Source organism: Melanaphis sacchari, unplaced genomic scaffold, assembly GCF_002803265.2.
Source record: "Melanaphis sacchari strain LSU unplaced genomic scaffold, SCAv2.0 Contig49_pilon_pilon, whole genome shotgun sequence".
Taxonomy (NCBI): Eukaryota; Metazoa; Arthropoda; class Insecta; order Hemiptera; family Aphididae; genus Melanaphis; species Melanaphis sacchari.
Window position 1 is genome coordinate 1,728,378 of NW_020271334.1, and position 17,555 is coordinate 1,745,932.

General features: G+C 26.7%; 1 protein-coding gene across 2 annotated transcripts in view; it reads right to left on the bottom strand.

The window, feature by feature from the left end:
• Positions 1-17,555, bottom strand: part of LOC112598669 (discoidin domain-containing receptor 2-like) — a 258,298-nt gene that overhangs the window by 155,576 nt on the left and 85,167 nt on the right. For both annotated transcript variants that reach the window (XM_025345197.1, XM_025345198.1), the window contains exon 3: positions 7,372-7,474. In XM_025345197.1, the coding sequence (XP_025200982.1) occupies positions 7,372-7,474 (103 nt within the window). The remainder of the gene's footprint in view (positions 1-7,371; positions 7,475-17,555) is intronic.

Below are 17,555 nucleotides of genomic sequence, written 5' to 3' on the forward strand. Positions count from 1 at the left end.
CAAGCAATTTTTCCATTGCGAATATTGCGATATTATACGAGTACATATATATGTATACGTATATATGTACATATATTTTATACTAAATGTTCATCATCGCTATGATTAATATAAATGAAAAGTAAAAAAAAACATATTGTATTCGTCAAAAATTTAAATGAGAATTATTTTGAAAATTAACTTTTATTCAGGATACAACTTGTATAGGTATACCTACCATTTTTATGATTGAGACACAACTCGTGTACCTACTAATAATTTCATCAAGGCACAACTCGTTAGCTGTCATTGAAATGATTCAAAAAGTCTAGAATAACATAATTACTATACAATTTACTAATATTGAAGTTTTAAATCAACAACCCTAAAAAGTTATACTATACGTATGATATCAACGTTTTATTATTGTACTATTAATATAATAGTTATTTAATGTATACAAATATCTACTTTAAATGTAAAACACATTTTACAAGTGCAGTATTTGTCTATTTCGGAGTATATTTTCTTATAGAAAAAAATTAATTGAAAACAATAAAATTGTGAAAAAAATATTTATATTCTATCAATTTTTCCATATTATTTTCTTTATAAAAGTGTTAATAATAAAATATTATTGAGAGCATTAGAAAAATAATTCTATGAGAAATATATCCCCCTCAACCTCACCCCGTTTGACTGAATACGAGATACATACAAGTATACGACATACGCAAGGAACATTTTACGATCAATCACTTTGTGACAATAGCCTAAAATACATTGAAATACGAAAAATCTTCATGAACTCAACGTCCCAGCTTCACTTCAATATGCACTTAATGAAGAAAACACGGGAGCAATCTATTTTAATATGTTTTCCATAGTATAAACGCAAGTAAAACAATTTTAAATAAAGTAGACTAATAACCAAAAATAATAAAATAAAAACATTAAAAATAAATAAAAATATCACATTAACTTAAAAAATAAAAATATTTTCTATAATGTATTTACCGTGAGAAGGATGGTATTTTGTTTATACTTATTGTATAGGTATTACCACCATACTATTTGAAAAAGTACGAGAGTGATATTACTGATATTGAATATAACGTATTTATAGTTTATCGATCGCAGTGATGATGTTTAATGATGTAATATATTTTTGCTAGTAAGTATACTACTGAATTTTACGATCTGGAATGATTTCCGGGATTGTCAGAAAGTCGGAAGTAATCATGATATAATTCAATATTGTACGACTAGAGAAAGCTGCAAGCGGTAGGTACTCTTCAATCATGTTGAGTTTCTAGTTTTTGCAAGTAAAGGCATAAATATAAAATAATATATGAATATAATATAATACATCAATACTGAATACCCAGTCGATAATATCAGATATTCCTCAGTCAAAAGCATAAAAGCAACTGTTTTCAATTTTGACAGTAATATAATTGTACCATATCAAAATGGGGAAGTACAAAATAGAAATACTGGTGAATATCCCTATTACAATACTACCTACAATAATAGAGATTTGATCGACTAAATATCAATTAAATAATATATCACTAAAACTAATATTGAAATACTACGTTAGCTCCTATAATAAATATTTATTGAAAATCAAAAATATTATTGGTAACCACAATTTAATGAAATTCTCATGAAATTTAATCTATTATACATTTGGCATTGGCACCGTTACGATTATAATATATGGAAAGTTATTTAATTTAAAAGTACATTACACGAGGCATGAAATATTATGTAGAATAGCCAGACATGGTTATTGAACGGATAACTACGATTCAATTACAAAGTTGAACTAGAGTCGTTGTAACTGAACCATACTAATATAATTATTATTATTCAACGTTTTCCATTGTGAGTGTACGTTAGACGTTTATCCCTGGAGGTCTAAATCGAAATGACCGTATGTATCCCTACAACATACTATCGTTGTCGTCTTGCTGGACTCGAATTCCCCTTGAACCGCAAACATTGAGTCTAAGAATAAAGAATAAATAGATGTTGCAATTGTTGCATATAATACTATTTTTATTGTTATTATACACTTTAGCGGTTCACAATAATAATTTCAGTGTTTTTCGAAACGAGACGTTGGACGGAAATTTATATAAATAATGTTATTAATATTATATGCGCGTTATCCCGGATCAGTGTCGTTTATAGAGTAGTTGCATCGTCGTTCTGTTGACGGTTTTTCCGGTTTAACGTCGACATTTACAGGTAATATTATTATACGTACTACGTATTATCGTAATACCTCCGAGGTAGGTTCGATAAAGGAACAAACAATATCGACGGTTTGGACACGGCGAAACAGAGAAAAGGTTTATGCGCCCGATTAGCCGATTTATACGAATGTACAATAATATATCGTACGATAACTGCACGAGCTGGAGAGAGGAAAATCGGTCACGTACACTCGCGGTACATGTATTATTATCGTGTGTATATCCGTACGAATTCCGAAACTGAAAGTCATCGTACGCTCGTAGGATGGTCTGTAGGGGATGGGGTTCGGTGGATGAAAAAAAAATTTCAGGACGCAACCGTATGATACGATACGAAAGAGGTCAACTGCACCAACGCCAAGAGTATTGCAAACGCTGCAGGTATATATATATATATAAATATATAGATAAAAAGCTGATATACACTTTTTTCTTTTCTTTGTTACACTCCTGCTTCAGCCATACATTATATCGCTGTCATCGAGATGGACATTCAAATTCTATTTTTTTAAATTGCGAAAACGAGAAGACCGTCCTTAAAATTATTGATGTATGATGATTTGATTCTTAATAGCAATCAAAACAGAAAAAATTGTTCAGAATAATAGTTTTTATTCCTATTAAATAAAACAAACGATTTAAGTATTATTGTTTACTGCTCTAAAAATTAACAAAATAATATATCATTGACAGTTATTTAAATTTATTAATTGTCGTTTATTGTGCATAATATAGTATTTACTTGTAAATCTTCGTTATTCTAATAATTTCAAAAGCTCTGTTTTAGCCTTACATTTAATGTTTAATCTATGTACGTTATTTGTTGATTTAGGAATTAAGTTATTATTGTTTTATAATTACATTCAACAATATCACTCAATTATTCAGTTGTTTTATATTGTTATTTTCAATCTGGATCTACCAAAATTCAATACCTGAATTTGATTATTTCATATATAAAACCTATGTACGTTTTTCGATTTTAATTTATTAATAAAATATATTTGTAACATTCATTTCGTATATTTTTTAAAACAATTCAGACTGTGTCTATTTATATAGTTATCAGTATACATGCAATATTCTGCGAACGTTTACTCACATGTGTTTAAACTGCAATCTATTATTTTCAAAAATGTCTCAAAAATTCAAAATTTTAACTTTTTTTTTGGGAGTGTCGTGAAAAATTTAAAACGAATTTCAACTTGTGTTATGGATAATATTATGCGATTAGAGTATCGCACAAATGTTATAAAACTTATACACCAATGAAACGTAGTAATTATACTAGAATTGTGTTTCCCAATTTTCATGTAGATACATATAAGTAATAAAAATGTACCATATTTTCCACTGCAACAATTCAATGACGACAGTATAATTTTCGAAAACCGTATGTGCACGAGAATATTACACATTATGTAGGCATATATAGTGTATACCGTATTCATTATAATACTGTAAACGAATTTATTATTATTAGTATTATGTGAGCTCACCGTCACCGATATATGAATACCTAACCTATCTATACAATATTTCTATATCTATATGCACGGCCGTGCAACCACCTATATTGCCAATGTCGTATACCCACGTCGCAGTATCTTTCCAGTCTGCCGACTTCGTTAAAATCTCCGATGTATTTCGGTCACGTAGTTAAATTTGTTCGACTGACTGAAAAAAAAAACGCGGTGGCATATTATAACCCCCATTGCAGGAGATGTAGGCGTATAAAATATTAAATAAAATCAAAAGAATAAAAATAAATCTTGATAAATATAACGCGATGGCGGCGACAACAATATTATTGAAATATTTTCGAAAGACAGAAATGCAAGCACGTCAATGATCTTTTGAATTAAAATTTATTGAAGCGCTCATTCGTCGACGACCTTTCAAGAAAATCTAAACAACGACTAATTATATTAAATGATATACACTCAAGAAAATTTATGTTTTTTCATCGTGAATACGTTAAGTTTCAAATAACAAAATTTCTTAGATTTTCATTAGAAAATTAGAATTAAATACCCAAAGTACTATATTGAAAACCATAAATTCATACATACTTACCAGATATGCTTGTTTGTTATCGTGTAAACTGTGAATTAAACTTATAAAAAGTATAAAAGTATAAACACTAAAAATTATACACAAACTTATTTTTATAATAGGTACACATTATAAATTTCATATGTTAGCTATTTAACAAATATTATTATTACTTTTTTTATTTTTTTTTTTTAAAAAACTCAGAATAGTCAAAGTATTAAGTTTTAAAAATTATAAAATTTCTTTATTATTGCCATTATTATTTTTATTTTATTTTCTAATCAATCAAATCTCAATATTACTCGATTTTTTGTACAGCAGTAATAATTATTACTAATACTAAAACAATTATGTTATTCGTGTAAGGCGTAGACATAACTTCAAATACTCGTAAAAGACATAAACATTTTACATTGAAAATTATTTTAAATTTAAATATTATAGAAAATAAAACACATTTTGTTATTTTGTTAAAATATATGGTGTTAATTAGTATATTTAGTAATTTTTAAACTTCAAAGTAATGTATTAAGCTATAATGATACTAATAATTAGTAATAACTAATTTAAAACAGTTAAACGACATAAAATAAACATTAAAGCGTCATATAATTGATCAAATATTAGGTTTTCAACATAAAAAACTGAGTTAACTAAATAAAGTTTAAAAATATCTTCTATTTTAATTACATTATACAATTCAATGGAGTCTATATTGAGTCTTGATATTGATATCACACGTGACAGTTAAGTTAAATATATTTATTGGTTTCAATAGTTTCTGTTTTTGACGATAAAATAATGAAATATGTGTAATAATATATTTATTACATAATAATATGCACCTGAATAGTAAATCAATAATAGACATTTTATACACAAAAGAATGTATTTTTATTTTATTTTTTATTATTTTTTTTTTTTTTTATTACAATTAGTTGAAACTACTAAATGGTTATTATATTAACGTTAACTAAGAAAATATAATACGAGAACAGTTATGCAATAAAATAGGGGATATAATGTTCTTTGTAAGGAGAAAAATTATTTTAAATACTAAAGCAAATATAAGACTATTTTTTATTATTAAAAATGTGACTTATTGCTTGATAAAATTAATAAAAGTATATTGTTTTAAATTTTATTACATAGATATTTATATTAAAAAAAAAACAACAAATTATTAACGTGGAATTTTATTTTTTTTTAATATTTCTACCTACAAATATTTATTTTTTCACAATAAATAATATTCAATTTTAAAAAACACGAGTTATCAAATAAAATATAATATATTTTATTATTTAACCATTACTAGTGTAATTATTTTGGTTTTAAATATTATTATTAATAATAGATGAAAAATATGAATTAATATAATGTTTTTAAGTATTATAAAAAATACTTCCTGGATAAGTTTATTCATTTTTAGAAATTAAATATTCTGTAGCATAATATGTTATTAAAAAAAAAAAAACAAGAGATCGCCATTTTCAAACATAGAAAATGATTTTTTTTTAACAATAAAAATGCATTGTTTTAAAAATACATGATATTTTAAACGTGAATTACTATCTATTAATATATTTAAAAGAATAATAGTTGTTAATTATTGTTGTAGCTATATTTCTACATATTTATATAAGAATGAAGACATAAAACTAATATAACATTTTTGATGTTTCAAAATAGTGAATTTTTTTTAAATAATTGTTCACAGTTACACAAATTATGTGCTGTATAAGCCACAAATAGGTGAGAATTAATACAATAAAATAATATTACGAAATAATAAGTTTTAACCTAATATCGGTATACATAATTTTATATTTATACGTATACAAAATAAGTAGAATTTTATACATTTTCCTAACTAGCATGAATTAATTTTGGGAATCGACCATTACACATTTTAAAATGTATGAGTGATATTTATAACCCTGGAGGTATTTCAAAATATATAGTATTGACTAAAAGTATTACAATGTATTTGTATATTACTAATCTCAGCACTCGAAGATATAAATGATACGTTTTATATACTTTAAAAGCATATTAAAATTAAAATTAATAATTCATTATGTTATACGCCTCTTATATTAAATATTGTATAAATTATATTATATATTATTAAAAAACTAATATTATTAAACTTATTATCTATGTGGGAGTAATAAAGCTTTTATTACGATAATATAGTATCATTTAGATTAATATCTGTACGAGTACCTACATAGTACTACTCCATGTATATTGTATATAATATCATATGAAATACAATTAATGTTCTGAACAATATCTAATGTAATACATAATACATACATTATACAATAAAATCTGATGTATAAGTTTTTAATAAAAGCTTGTAGTATAGCAATATATTATTTAAAATCTTTAATTTAATTTCACAATATAAAAAATTCAACTGTTAAATTATATTAATGAATTTACGTGTCATAAGTAAGCTATAGAGAGAAAAAAACCTTATTTTTAGTTTGAAACGTACCAATACGTATTGTATATTATTATGAATGACATAGTGGTTGTTTTTTTTACACGAAAAATCATTTATAATAAACATGTGGTATGTAAAATTAACTGTCAGTTACACGGAAATCATATTATTTAGGTACCCAATAAAAAAATATCGCAAAACAAAACTAAAAAAAAAAAATTCGATTATTCTGTAATTTTATTTTCTAATTTGAATTTTTGTTTGAATCAATAATTTTAACATTCAAATGTATCTATTAAAAAACATGAACTATTGTATAATCATATATTGTATCAAGTATACAAATATGCACTTTTAATATTTTAATATTTTTTACAATAACAGTTTATATTAATTTATCGGTAAGTCGATTATATAACCAATACCATTAATGTAAATTATTAAACGTTGAATGGATATTATAATTTCTATAAGTAATACTTACTATTAAATGTTTATAATATTAGTATGAATTATTCCCCAAATAATACAATTTATAAAATATTTTATAAACCTATTAAATTATTATTATTATTTAATAGTTACATATATCGAGAAAAATTGAATTTTATCACTTACCGGCCTCTTTGCGGTCCAGTTCCATAGTCGTAAGAAGAACTAGAAGCTATGTCTGCATCTAGTATTTTGCCAGACTCCATTCCCAGTGAATTATTGCATTCATCTGAAATTAAAATTAATAGTTATTAATCATTAATTTTGAGTATGAAATATAATTATTTTTATCATCATTGTACGATAATAATAAAAACAAATAAAATGGCTGTAGAAATTATTTCTTATGCTTAGTTTCACGTAGCAATTCGCCTCAACACAAGCTAAAGCAGTAAGTTAAAGTATCAAATTATTTAAATTTAAGATAATTTAGATAGATACCTGTACGTGTAGAATTATATATGTAGACGGGCCGTTAAGATATTTGTTTAAATAGTTAAGTATTATTTTAAAACCATCAAAACATCAGACTCACAATAAATTACTAACTAAGATAAGCATAACAGCAAAAGTATAATGAATGGTCTTATCATGTTCTTTTTTTTTTTTACTCAAAGACACATTAATTACTATTCTAATAAAATCAATGTTTATCATATATAACAAAAAAAAAAAAAATATCAAGACTAGATAATATTATTTTTATATACTCATTACTCATCTATGTAATCATAAATTAAGGTGAAAATCAAAATTTGCATTTTTATACAGATAAAGATAAATATTTGTGTACACATCATATTACGTTATACACGTTTCATATAACAATGAAAAAATATTTCTTGATAATGATCGTGTTTTATTATCGTTTTACAATTTATAAGTACATTTCAATAAATTATCTAACAGTAATTTTGTCGTTTGTTTACTGGAATATAAATAGCACGTCATCGACAGTATCAATATTTTTTATGAAAATTTGTTTTTTTACAGGCTGTGGTAATTTGATAAAAAATGATGTCATTCAATTAAAAATAAAATAATAAATACTTTTAGGCTTTTATAATTCAGATACAATGTTGATCGTTCAATAAATTTAAAAAAATCTCTTCAAATTCGTTGGAAAATTATATACAAATTAAGACCGTAAAACGTTTTTTAAAACATTTTGATAATGAGAGTTGTATCAACTATTTCCAAATCTAAGTAAACTGTTTTATAGTTTTTTTTTCTTTAATAATATTAACCGGTAAAAAATAAAATTATTAAAACTTTTTTCTTTGATTATTCAAACTCATTTTTAAATAATATATGTTTACGATACCAACGTAAACTTAAATTTAACAATATTTAAACACGAGATGCTTTTCGTATTCAGCAGCTGTCGTGGACAGAAAATAGAGTCACGTTAAGCGTTGCGTTCTCATCATTGCATGTATTATATGTGTTCGTATAAAACGGGTCTAATATATGACTGTCAAGAACAACCAGGTGTATCAATGATTAATGGAAATGTATCTATAGCATTAACTAGACTTTTTACTTGCAATTGTTTAAATATTCGCAGTAATATCATAAATAAAATTCCCTAATTAAATTTATTTTTAGAAAAAATGTAATATATTATTTTAAAATACACTAAAAGTCATAAAAATTAAATAAAATAACAAACTAATCTTATTGAGAAATAATTTAAAAATAACAATATTTAATATATCTGTATAGATGTATTTTGTCTTAGATACAATCTTATCTATTTTATTATTTATATAGATGAAATAAAATTAATAACAGGTACTGATCGATACTGAATAAAAATATATTTCATAACCACCAAAATTATAAATAACTGATAAGTACAAAACGTCTGTTATTTGCTGTTTAAATAAATTAATACATCAAAATATAATACAATTTTATTAAAAATGTTAGTTTCTATCACACACTTTTTCACAGACAAACACTAATTATATTTAAAATTTACTATGCCAATTCATTTTTATTACATATACATCAAACGAAAAATTACAATAAATATTAAGTGTTTACTTAATACCGTATCTGATACGTTATTAAAAAACAGTAACCTACAATATGCCGTTTAAACGATTTTCAATCATATGAAACTCATATTATCATTAATAAAACGTATACATTTAGAATGATTTTAAATATGCAAATACAATTGCATGGGGAAATGCAACATAGAAGCGTAGACAGGATTTTTTAAAGAGAGATGTTTTAATTTAATATTTAAATACAACTAAGAGAGAGAGGGCTGTTTAGTGTTTATACATTATTCAATCATAGAATCATACGGTCACATAAATAAATTAAAAAATACGTTTAACTTTTAAATATTTTTTTAAACAAAATAAATGAAAAATATAATCTTTTCTTACATAACTTGAAGCATTTTTAGTATATAATTATTCTTGGATTATAAATTAATTTTCCCGAGATAAGAGAGGGGGGTGTTTAATACAAAAATATAAATTTATGTTTAACATATATAATATATATATAAATGTAAATTAAAGTTACACTTTTCAACTGTATGTATAAGAATCAAGCCTAATATTTTCAATATAATTTAAATTCTAGAAAAAAACCATGAGTTATTATGTAAAAATATCTAAAGAAGAAAACATAACCAGGAAATTTGAAACGCCGTAACATTTCAGAGAGGAAATATCTCACCATTATATTATCTAAATTAAGTCACTGTATACGTGGTACTTACTATATTATGCAATAACAATGTAAAATGTTTCACTACTTAAAATATATTATTATAATATATAAAGTATAAACATATATACATGAATAATTATAAAATATTAACCTAAACTCCTTCTTTATGAAACACTTGATAGCGAACATTTAACTGCTTCTAGAGCGCGTATAATTAGGTTCTTTATTCAAGAACTGTGATGAGTAGACGTATTACGTCTTTTCACTAAATTTCACTCTCGCCCACCTATTTCGCGTCCTTTATACGCTTTATACATATTTAAGTATATACATATAATATTATAATATGTGCGCATATATCACACTTTCATGTAGGTATATAATATTATAAATACACCACCGACATTGGAAAATTTGTTTAAAATATAAACTATATACTAACTATAGTTTATAAGGTATAACATTGAACTAAGTTCATGAATTCGTTCATTTTATCCAAACAACTTTATTTCGTTCTAGTACTTAAGTGCATCATGTTATGCTCATTTTGTATATATATATATGATATTTAAACCTTAACTCTTCAACGTCCATAGCGAAAATCGGATTTCCATCGAAGACAATGAGTTCTCAATCTGTTAGGTTACTAACGTTTTTCGAGTAATAAAAGACAAACTCTCCCCCTCCACGTTATTGTATTGACCTAAAACCAGCAGTAACAAATAAGAATATATATTTTACATAACGTCTTAACTTCATGAAAAAAAAAAAAAACCCCGGCAAAAGTAAGAACATAGTTCAACGTCTTAATAATTGTCAAGACTATGGTTACTCGAGAAATTACTATACCTTCCAAGATGCATCTAATGTAGAAATAGTTACTAGTTTATTCGTATAGTTGGTATTAAAACTATCTAATAATCTATCAAATGCTTACCGAGAAATGAAGATCATCCGATAAACTACGAAATATATTAAGCATACAAAGAACTTTAACAAATAAACGAAATACCTAAAGTAACAAAATAAGTAATGTTAACGAAAAAATTCTGTAAACTTCCATTAATTAAGCCAAGCTTACTACAAAAACATCTTCATATTCTTTTCCACCGTATGCCCACTTTTACTTAAGTACCAGCACCTCCTTTAAATCAAAGTATTGACAAAAATTTACTTTTTCAAACTTTCTAATTGAATTTAAAGCTTTCATAAATCCATTTTTATCACTCTCTTCTGGACTACCCTTGATCGTCTAATGTTCAGTGATGTCGAATAATTAATTAACTTCTCAGTTTTTGTCCCTATTCTTATAGAGTGCTAATGGTTTAGCAAAGTATTATAACGAATTTATTCCGTCACTTAACAAAAAACGTTTTAACAATTAATTGTCTATATTTTAATTAACAATATTAAAAATACAATACAAAATAAAAAAGATAAAGTGCCCCTACTTCAATTATCATGACTGTACAATGTACATAATACACTTTGTTATAAAATATTTACAGTTTTATACTTAAAAAATAAATATATAATATTTAAAATTAATTGTTGCTTTATCTCGCTTCAATATCTCGAAGGAAGTATTGTGTATGTCATTAGCAAGTATTGTATACGATCACATATACTACTTAAATATTTTTTATTTAAAATGATAGGAATTTACTTTCTATAATTAATATTATAATATTTCAAATTTTAATATTTACACTTTATCAATCATCAACCTTTGGCAGTCCAGTGATTGCGTAAAAATGTTGACTCTAACAAAATAAGAATTTAATTCATTATTGTTCATTCATTTTAAACTTTGAATGATTGAACAATTAGTTGATTTCGAAGTCTGCCAAAATGTTTGCACAGGAAATACGTAATCACGTCAACGTCCGTCGCATAATATTGACATAATTAATGATACGCCGCTTTTTAAACAGGTTAGTAATTTTATTAAATATTACATTTAATTACGGCATTGAAGACAAACGGACAAGCTGAACGAATTAATACGAACCCGGACGACACAACACACATCTCCGACGGCTACGTTGTACCGAAAAAATTAAATAAAATAAATATGTGTATAATATTAATTTAATATCATTCGTATACTTTTTTTTTTATTTATTTTTTTTTTTTTTTTTTTGTTGTTTTTTTTTAACCGCCGAATAAATTCACACACAAATACATACTTAGTATCTTATTAAATAATCAATTAATAATGCATACGCTAATGATGACTCGTATTTTATTTGCCCTAACCATTGTGCACATACCTACGTAAACAACCGCGTACACACACATATACGTATATTGTATACAATATTTTCGTATTCTTGTGCGAGTGTGCGAGAGTTACAGCACTATTACGCTATAGCGGTCATTTGGTATAATCACTTGTTGACCCTTATAATACATTTGTATAGTCTTAACCACGTATCCTTTTCCGGATGGTTCTTCAAAAAACCTATACACGAACGGGGGCGAGGTTGGAAAGCGGCGTAGGTTTTGGGGATGCCCCGCGAATTATCCCCAAACTATATAATATGCGCGTATACGATAATTAATAACCGGCGGCGGTGGGTAGTAGAAAATTAATAAATTAGCCGGACAACGATTACGGAGGCCGCGCAAAGCTCCTCCGATACGGGTTGCCGGGCAGACGATTAGTTGGCGGGCCGCGGGTACGTGTGCGGAAGTATCTATATATAAGGGGTAACAATTGAAGGTGGACGGGGTAGAGAGGGATGACGAGACGGACTCCAGTACCCGAGAGGAGAAGTGAAACGATGGCAACAACGGCAGCAGCAGCAGCAGCAGCAGCAGCAGGCGTCCGACTGTATATATACGATCGGCGTCTGCAGTGCAACGCGCGCGCGCCTTCTCCTTTTGTATCGGCCCGTTGATTTATAGCGTTCATCCATCATGTTGCCGATGCAATGGCGGCGGCGAACAGTTTTTGAATCTAAAAACCGTCTCGCTCGTCGTTGTCGTTGTCGCCGTTGCACCCCTTCTTCCCCTCTCGTGATCATAGTTTTCCGACCGTCAGGCATCGCAGTCTGAGTGCGCAAACCGACTTATTGCAGCGACCAGGACTAAAATAAATTTTATTATATTTTTTTTTTTTTTTTTCTTAAGTTATCCTGTCACACAAACTCGCCGGCAACGTTAATTAACTTTATTTTTAACCAACTCTCGGATGGTTAATCTCAATATTATTATTATCGCTTCCGCGCGATAAAGGCGGCGGCGCTTCCACTGCCGCCCAGCGCCCGTTAAAGTATGTAAATCATAGTAGCGTATTATAATCGTCCGTCGTTATTATTTTATAATCCGGAAACCGGGCAATTAGTTACCTATACAGTTTATACGTTTAATAAACAATATAAACCCTTTAGTTAGTACCATAATAAACCTTGATCTATCATGATTACTACTTTTGCAGATATGTATTAGTCTTGAATTTGTAATCGTACATACATTCTACTACAGGTGCTAAACAATAAAAATAATAACAATCAACCTGTATGATTTTGTTTACTGCGAAAATAAAGGTATCCTATAAATTCTAGAAAAACAGTTGTTAGAAGTTCAAAACCATTTCGAAAAATCATATGATTGTGATATTCACGTTTGTCTATTCTCATTCGACGATTTGACATAAAAAACTTATAGCACTTCTTCTATGGCGAACTGATCAGCAATAAAAATTTAAGCACATTTTTCAATAATTATCTATCAAAAATACCATAACACGTCGCGAAAAAACATGTTTACCTATTGATGGACTCTTATGTGATTATAATATTCATTTATACTTCTTGCATATACACAATATTATTCAATTCTATGCAAATACAATATGTATATTTGTAAATAAGTTTATATATATATTTCGTACAACTCCTAACCGTTCGATGAATGCAAAATAACATTTTATTTTTAATAGTTACGTTCTATTTGTGTGATTTATCATAAAACTTAAAAATAATTATTTTATCATCGACGTATAAGTACATTAAAATGTGAATATTATATATAATTCCACACAATTTGAACAGTCGACATGTTACTTTTAACGAGCGTACGTATGTTTATAGGATTTTATACTTTCATTTGTAACATAAATGTTATTTTTATATCTAACTATTGGTACCTTAAAAGTTTAGCACTTTGCAGCGCGAAATATAACATTATTTGAACAGCTATACAATTTTATTACTCGTTTTATGCGACAAACATTTTGTGAATTTATGGATTATAAAAAAACATAAAAAGGGAAAGAAAATGGTCTGTTTTTACTGTCCATTCCGTGCGCCTGTAATAATACATATTACATCGTCTAGAGAAACAAACACACACGGTAACCATACAAAAAAATATATCGGAGACTGCTTATATTATAGTTATTAATAAATTTATTATTACCGTTTTTTTTTTCTTCCTGCACACAAAACCACCCGCCTTACCATGCATTTACCCCTCTATAAACCCACGTGGTCTATTTTAGTTTAAAACTTACACAACTGTTTAAATATTTGACTTAAGCTAATAATTTAAACTACATTAATAACTTCCGAAAGCCTTATTCAAAAGCAGTCAATTTTCGACGACATAGTAAGACACGTCGTGTTTACAATCGTATTAAGCACGTCCGCAAGCTGTTTTTTTTTTCATTTCCGCATAGGTAGTATACCTACCGTACCGTTTGAAAATAATCTCCATCACACGACAACACAGACCGTCTACGACAGTACACGTACTGTACGTATCTAATAATAAAAGAAATTGGTGTACCGCGTCATTCTTAATATTATTTGCGCGGATTTATTTGCTCGCCACCCCACAGACTGAATGTCCCCGCGGACCCACAAAGATTTATCGCGTTCGCGAAAATAATATAATATTACTGTATAATTAACACGAACGAAACAATAGACTCCGATTTCAACACGAGACTAGATCGACTAATATTATTATTATTATTATTATTATTATTATGATAATAATATGATATGTGCGCCGCACGCACAACACGCCGCAACGCGCCAGTTTAATACACTACGTATATATTATATTATTTACACCTAATATATTATGTACTCTGTAGCTGCAATAGACTCGGTACGCCCTGAATAATTGGATAGGTATACGTGTGCCCATGTGAAATGCACACACATGATAATATTTACAATATTATTATTCGTATAATAGGTACAGTATAAATTTATCCTGATATGCGCGCGTATCGTATATTATACTCGTATAACCATGTGTGCGTGTATATATTATATATATATTTATGTTATCCTATATATGCGTGCATATGTACCTGTAGGTATGTATAACGTGTTTATATATATATATATATATATAGTTATTATTATTATAATATATACGCGGAATGTTATTATTACGTCGACGATGGAGAGGAACAGACGCGGAAAAACACCAATACCCAATCTCTACGGGGAATATAACGAGACAACATATTTACGTCGTATATATAAAAGGCCCAATAAACCCTAATATGAAAAAAGATACTAGACCACCGCCACTGCCGCCAACGATATCCCTTGACGTTTTTAATGCCGAAAGCCGCCATAAAAGTTGATGATCGTTGTGTTCGCTTCGCTCTTATTATACGTGTATAATGTATATACGTATATATTATATTAACACGTGTACGATCGAACATAATTCAAAATATTCCTAAACGAGCATTTCCTGTAAAAACTATTGCGAGAACGTACACGCGAATACAACTCACAGTACGGAATCTATTTTTTTTCTTTTTAATTAAAAACACCGGACATTTAATAAGGGTCAAAATATATACTAGGGTACTTTAATACAATACTTAGTTTTACATTATACATACGGTAAACCAATGTCGTGAAAAAACAACTTAGAAGCCTTATTAATTTGTGCGTTGACTTTAAATTACTTTTCAGGCAGTTAGATTAAATTTTTGAATTAACAAAAATAATTTAAAAAAACATATATCCATTGAAAATGTATTGATCTTGAAAAAATCTCTATCATTGGTAGTTGCTTTTCTTGTAAGCGGCTAAATAAATATAAAAATTATCGTTTTACATAATTATAAAATATTGTAAAAGCAATGCTAGACTTAATGTGTTGGGTAAAACAATGAGTGTTTAAAAATAAACTTAGCAAAAATTACATAAAAAAAAGTTATCTTTAGTAACACCTAACTTTTAAAGCATGGTACGTAGACAATTTATAATGAAACGTGACTTAGAAGTAGCCAAACAATATTTTCAGAAGTGGTGGTGAGGTAAGGGTAAATTTTAACGTGCATTTTTATCATTAAAAACTTAATTTAAGATCTTATTCCATATTTTTTATTATCACTCATCAAATTGAAAAAAAAAATAATATCAAAAATTGAGAATAGTTTTATTGGATTAATAATTGAAAAAGTAATATTAAGTACCTACTTTTATTTTATTTTTTTTTTTTTTTATAAATATATAAGTAATATATTTAAGGTAATTCATCACCTTATTTTCTTCAATAGAACAGTTACTCGACATTTTATTTCGTAGTCTTTAATATACTTAAGTCCATAATTTTAAGTACTTGAGATTTTTATACTACTTAATAAATACCCTGTGAAGATACAAATTACTATTTTTAAAATGAAAAATTCTCCTTTCCAACTATAAATTAATTAAGCGTATATTTTATTTTTTTTTTTTTGAACATAAATTTAACGTGTTAAAAATAATTAATATTAATTTATCAACATAATTTATAATTTGCAAAAATAGTCCAAGTATAATAAATATTAAATCCGATATAACATTTATTTCATATTTTTGTAAAACCATTTTTAAGAAATTGTATCCTTAGTATTAATATTTTGATAACTTAGAAATTACTTAATTGAATATTGAATTAAATAACTATATTAAAATTTTCAAAAAAAATAACTATAAATTTAATAATTTACAGTAAAAAAAGGATTTTTATTTGAAAAACAAAAGTTTATATTTCCACGATACATTCTTTAAGTAGAAAAAAACATCTAAAAAAAATTTAAAGTAATATAGTTTTTAATTTTTAACCCCTCAAATATACTTAGAAATACCAAAAATCAGAATTTCAATAAATTCATTACTAAAGGAAAATATGGATAGCATTTTTGATGAATCATCCTATTCATCATATTTTACTATAAATATTAATATTTAAAATTAAAGATTTAAAGTAAGGATATATCCCCCATATTCTCCATCGTTTGACCACCATTAAGACATTTATCTTTATATATTATTACAAAATAGTTAAATTAAAAAACAATTTGACGTTACAAACTGTTGACAATAATAATATGGGTAGATAACAAATGCGTTTTGTATGACATTGACACAGCTGTTTAGACAATTTATGGTTGCAGAAGCTGAAGCTAGGAAGTCATAAATAGTTGATTATCAAGTCAACTGTCAAAGACCTACATAAAAATATTAAAAGTAGTATGAAATATATTTTTTCATCTTTCGATCTATGATAATGTCAGGTAAAATATTTGATACAATAATTTAACTACGAACGACAGAAAACAATAAAATTCTCACTGGATAAAATTCTAC